This window comes from Hipposideros armiger, unplaced genomic scaffold, assembly GCF_001890085.2.
Source record: "Hipposideros armiger isolate ML-2016 unplaced genomic scaffold, ASM189008v1 scaffold_7, whole genome shotgun sequence".
In the NCBI taxonomy this organism is placed as follows: Eukaryota; Metazoa; Chordata; class Mammalia; order Chiroptera; family Hipposideridae; genus Hipposideros; species Hipposideros armiger.
In genome coordinates this window covers 25351-31689 of record NW_017731357.1, presented here as the reverse complement: position 1 = coordinate 31689, position 6339 = coordinate 25351, and the positions used below count along the sequence as shown (strand labels likewise).

At 40.0% G+C, this 6339-nt stretch overlaps 1 protein-coding gene across 1 annotated transcript in view; it reads right to left on the bottom strand.

Annotated features, from left to right (window-relative positions):
- The window catches only part of ZNF41 (zinc finger protein 41), a 56199-nt gene that overhangs the window by 25395 nt on the left and 24465 nt on the right, over positions 1–6339 (bottom strand). The window contains exon 2 of the mRNA XM_019648676.1: positions 1207–1452. Within this exon, the coding sequence (XP_019504221.1) occupies positions 1207–1278 (72 nt within the window). The 5' untranslated portion in view covers positions 1279–1452. The remainder of the gene's footprint in view (positions 1–1206; positions 1453–6339) is intronic.

Genomic DNA, 6339 nt, shown 5'->3' with positions numbered 1-6339 from the left:
TCCAGAAGCTGGCGACTGATCTGCCTCGCCCGGGAAGAGCGCAGTGATGGTGCCAACTTGGGCCAGTGAAGCAACATCCTCCACAACTAGACTGAAGAACCAAACGACAGCAACTTGTCTGTTCCCCTTCCCTCAATTCCCCAATAAAATTTTTTTTTAAAAAAGTACAAATTCATTATTAGAAAGTAGTCATGGGGATGTAGGATATAGCATAAGGAATATAGTTAGTAATATTGTAATAACTATATATGGTGTCAAATGGGTACTAGATTTATTGGGGTGATAGATGAAAAGGGGGTTGGTGGCAGGGTGAAAAAGGTGAAGGGATTAAGAAAGACAAATTGGAAGTTACAAAATAGTCATGGGGATGTAAAGTAAAGCATAAGGAATATAGTCAATAATATGGTAATAATAACTATGTATAGTGCCAGGTGGGTACTAGACTAGTCAGGGGGATCACTGCATAAATTATATAAATGTCTAACCACTATATTGTATACCTGGAACTAATATAAAATAATATTGAATGTTAACTGTAATTGAAAAATTAAAAAAGGAGGGGGGAAGGTGAAGGGGAATAAGGTCCAAATTTCTAGGTATAAAACAAATAAGTCATGGGGATGTAATATATGGCATGGGGAATATAGTCAATAATATTGTGATAGCATAGTACAGTGTCAGATGGTTGCTGGACTTATGGTGATCGCTTCTTAAGGTACATAAATGTTGAATAACCATGGTGTACACCTGAAACAAATATAATATTGTATGTTAGCTATATTTGTAAATAAAAATCTTAGAAAAAAGAGCCAGTGGTAGTGAAGGGCCTGTGCTGGGGGTCAGGGCTTAGTAGTATCTCCCTGGCTAGGGCCGGTGGTGACCCCATCCAGACTAACTGCAGTCAGCCTGCAGGCAGCTGACCCCCGCCCCCCCGCCCCCCCCTCAGGTGTGGGGCTGATCCTCCCATCCCACCTCTCCTCCATCAGCTGCATCACATTTTCCACTGAAACACACAGTCTCTGGATGTGGGACATCAGCCATGTGGTGCTCACATAGCATGAAGAATAGTGACCTGTCTCAGGGGCAGTGAGTCTGGAGCCTGCTGCCCCTGTCACCCACCTGCCTCTGCTCTGAGGCCATGGTGACAAGTAGGGACTATCTCTCCACTGAATGAATTTCTGCCCCCAGAGTCCTTTTCCTCCTCACCTCACACAACCCGCCCTGTTCCTCTGCAGCCAGGGTTGGGGACCACTGAGGAGAGCTCTGGTTGGCTGGCATGTTGCCACTGGGCCTTAGCCCTTGGACTCTCTTGCCGACAACTCTGCTCTTCCTGGGAGCTTGAAGCCAGAGGGCACCAGTGGACTCAGCCAGAGCCTCTGGGGCCGGAGGGAAGGTCCTGCAGCTTTCACTATGGGGCCTGGTCCAGGGACTCTGCCGAGGCTCCAAGAAACCCTGGAAAGACAATGTCCACATGGTCAGTCACTCCACACTCATCCCAGAAATGCTTTCTGGGAACCACGGTGTGGCTCACTGTGATGGATACTGTGGAAGAGTTAAGTTCAGCAAAACCAACAGCAAGTATTAGTGCAGAATGTGGAAAAACTCATGAGATTTGGTGTCAAACGAATGAGAATTTGAATTCCAGCTCTTCTGAGTTCTAGCTAGAATCTGGGGAAGTCACTTTAACCTGAGTTCTTTATCTTAAAACTGAGGATGAAAATACCCATCTCATAGGGTTGTTAAAGTTAAATGAAGTGATGCTTCTAAAGCACTCACTCCTACTTGGCACCTAGAACACATTCAATTAATATTAAATATTGCTATTATTACAAGATACAAGGCATATTTTACTAAGTACCTCATTTAATTTTCACATTCATCCTGTGAGCTTGTTATTAGTATTATTGTTATTATTCCCATTTACCATCAGATAGAGCTGCTCAGAAATACTAGCATATTTGCCCCAAGATCACTCAGATTAGGGAGAAGGACAGATATTCAAACCCAGGTATGACTGGCCACAAAGTGCCTTTTCTTAACTACTGTGCCATATGGAATTCTACATATGGAAGAGACATAATAAACATTATTCCTCTTTCTTGCTGCCTTCAAAGTGCACCGGCTGAGGGGTGAGTATGTTACATGTGCATAAACCACCTTCTGTATAATTCAGTATACATTCTGGGCAACTTATAGAGCCCACCCTCTTCTGCCAAAGATGGAAACATAAACTCATTGCCTGACACTCTCCCCCAAATTCCCATCTGGGCCCTGAAAACCAGCATGTATGCACAGACTCCTAAATCATTAACTGACACTGTCTGACAAAACAGTGGTGCCATCAACAGGTTTCCATAGGCTCCTCAAATAATCAATAACATAGGCAATACACCCTCAATAGAAAATCAACCATGGATCTGCTTAACATACCTTGGGGGCCAAACCGGACCACGTATAGGACCTCATAACTCACAGCCCATATATAAAATCAGTGACTCCCATAAAACCTGCAATAATGGACCTTCTGATCCATCACATTCCAACTTACACAGTTCTGCAATTACCGATGTTCACAGGTCCCAATCAATGACTCCTACAGACCCCCAAAATTAATTCCCAAAGACTGGCAATCCCAGGCTTGCAATTGATCATTCACCACCTCAGTGTCCCAATCAATAACTCTCATGGACTAATCAATGACTTCAGATACTTACATCTCCAACTCTTATTAAACTTCAAGAATTTCTAGGGGCTAGCCAAGTGGCTCAGTTGGTTAAGAGCATGAGCTCTGAGCAACAGGGTTGCCGGTTCGATTCCAAAATGGGCCAGTGAGCTGCGACCTCCCACATGGGCCAGTGAGCTGTGACCGAGCTGAGCTGCTCTGAGCTGCCGACGGGCAGCCGGATGGCGACTGGACTTGGAGCTGAGCTAGCTGCGCCCTCCGCAACTAAGATTGAAGGACAACAACTTAACAACTTGGCTATTCCCCTTCCCCAATTCCCCAATAAAAAAAATAAATTAAAAAAAATTTTCTAGAGGTCCCAATCACTTATGCACAGATGTCTCCAATTATTTTCCTTCAAGGATTCCCCATGACTGTCACTCACTGCCCCAGTATGAAGGACAGCTATGGGTCCTGGATTATCTAATCTTATTGGACCCTAACTCACTGATCCTCCCTCACAGAAATACCTCAATCCTTGACTCCCCGAGGAACCCAATCAACCCCAAATCTGATTTGCCATTGAACTTAAAGGATAAAAAGAAAACCTAAAACACTTCTAGGCAGAAAAAAGATGTTATTTACAATGGGAAGGGATCACAATGGCACTAGCCTGCTTATTTGCAACAATAGGAGCCATATTAGAACACAACTATGCATTAGAGAGAAAATGACTGAGATCCAAGAATTTAAAATCCACCCTTGACCGATACCATTCTTCTGTCAGAGCAAAAGACAATTTTGAGATGTAAAAGCATTTATAGCATAATATGCCAATATTCCTATCTCAGGAAAATACTCAAGGGAATAGTCTAACCAATTATAAACTGAATAGTTAGAGAAACCTCAAAATCAAAGGAAAGCAATTTTGAGAAACGATCCTTGCAATTGATATACAGTTATATCTGAATAGAGAAGAATAATGTAATTGGGCATTTGAACTAAATAAGATTATTACTATTACTAAGTGGAAAATGGTTATATCCTGGGAAAATCTACTGAGTGAAATGAGAAGGCAAATTATGCATCTCTATTACTTGATCCAAATGATATTGGACATTGTTTGGATCTAATAATAAAGAAAATAAAGACAATCATATTTGTAGGGAAGGTGAAGGTAGCTACTAGCAGTAATTCATAAAAATAATAAAAACTTCAAATATTGGAATTCTAAAATAATAAAAACCAGAGGGGAATTAAGAGACATGTGACTAAACCAGCAAAAATTGGAAAAGAAAAAGTTGGGAAATATCAACCAAGTAAAATAAACAGTAAACATAAAATAATAGGAGGCATGAAACTGAATATATTATAATTCAACTAAATTGAACGACCTGAACTCTGTTATAAACAATAAAGACTATGGAATTGTGTTAAAAAAACAAAATGTAGTCTCTATACATCTAAAACAAAAAAGCAAGATGTGAAATAAAGCATTGGACAGAAATATGCCATGTTATTTATCATTCTTTCCGTTATGGTCAGCACTCACTATGTCTTAGGAAATCTTTGCCTACCTCAGTGTCATAAAGATTTTTAATGTGTTCTTCTAAAAGTTTTTTATTTTATTTTATTGGGGAACTGGGGAAGGGGATCATTGTGTTTTTCCAGGACCCATCAGCTACAAGTCAAGTTGTTGTCCTTCAATCTTTTTTTTTTAAAATTTTTATTGGGGAATTAGGGGATGGGAACAGAGCTGGGGAATTGGGGGAAAGGGAACAGACAAGTTGCTGTCGTTTTGTTCTTCAGTCTAGTTGTGGACGACGTTGCTTCACTGGCCCAAGTTGGCACCATCATTGCGCTCTTCCCGGGCAAGGCAGATCAGTCGCCGGCTTATGGACAGCCACTCATCGCAGCTGCTGGCCGCTCATGCTGGCTGCTGGCTACATACGGTAGCTCATGGCAACCCACTGCTACAGGGGCTGCAGCCTACGCCGTTGCCAGCGACTCACGGCAGCCCAGCTGCAGGTTGAGCTGTTGTTCAGCATCTTAGCTGTGGAGGGCAGTGTCACTGGCCCTCATATGTGGGATCCGATCTGGGGCCCTCTGGCATCCCAAGCCAGTTCTTAACCATCGCGCCACTCGGCCGTCCCTAAAATGTTTTAATTTTGTATATTGTAAAATTCCACTAAATCATCTTTAAAATCCCTTTTTAAAAAGTTAGTTTTACAAAAAGAACAATAGAATAAACAAACCTCTAGTAAGACTGATGAAGAAAAAAATCAGAGAAGAGATACTAATATCAGAAATGAAACAGGGCATATCATTATAGATCCTACAGATCTCAAAAGGATAATAAGGACATACAGTGAACAATTCTGCATACATAAATTTGACAACTTAGGTGAAATGGACCAATTTCTCAAAATGTACGAACTACCACAACTCTTCCAATATGAATAGCCTCATAACTATTGGGTTGTCAGAAAAGTCATGACATATTTTTTTGTTTTTCGATGCAAAAATGTGTCATGACTTTTCCGACAACCCAATATTAAGGAAACTGAACTCACAATTTAAAAAAACAACTCCTGAAATAGAAGTCTCTATGCCCAAATGGTTTCACTGGGAGATTTCCACAAATCTTTCAAGAAGAATTAACACTAACCCTACACTATCTCTTTCAGGAAATAGAAGAGGGTATTTTTCCTAATTCATTCCATGAAGCCTGATACCAAAACTAGACAAAGATAGTACCAAAAAAGAAAACTAGAGACCAAGATCCCTCATGAACATAGATGCAAAAATTCTTAACAAAATATTAGTAAATATAATTCAGCAATATATAAAAATAATTATACACCATGACCAAGGGGGTTTATTCCAAGAATGCAAGACTGGTTTAATATTTGAAAATCAAACAGTGTAATTCACCATATTAACAGGCTAAAGAAGAAAAATCACATGATCATATCAATTGATGAAGAGAAAAGGTTTTGACAAAATACAACACCCATTCATGATAAAAACTCAAGGAAACTTGGAATAGAGGGAAACTTTGTCAATTTTATTTTTTAAAAATCTACAAAAATCCTACAACTAACATCATACTTAATAGTGAGAGTTAATGTTTTCCCTTTAAGATCTGGAACAAGGCAAGTGTGTCGATTATAACTACGCTTATTCAACATAATAGTGGAAATTCTAGCCAGTACGATGAGGCAAGAAAACAAAATTAAAGGCATACAAATTGAAAGGAAAAATAAAACTATCCCTATTTGCATATGATATGATAGTCTACAAGAAAATCTCAAGAAACCTATAAAAAACTTCTGGAAGTAATAAGTGACTTTAGCAAGGTTACAGGATACAACACCCAAAAATCAGTTGTATTTTTATATGCTAGCAATGAACATGAGGAAACAAATTGAAAATACAATCTTTACATCACTCAGAAAATGAACTATTTAGGTGTCACGTCCAGCGTGGCAAGGGCATACAGGTTTCTCTTAAGGGGCGACGCAGATTGAATAAGAGCAAGAGACAAAAGTAAGATTAAGAGCGAGACCAAAGGACTCAGCCAGAGAAGACTGAGTGAGCCCAGAATCGGGTCAGCGCATGGCTTTTATTGAGAAATTTGAAAAGAAGTGAAACTGTTTTACTGCTGTCAATCAATT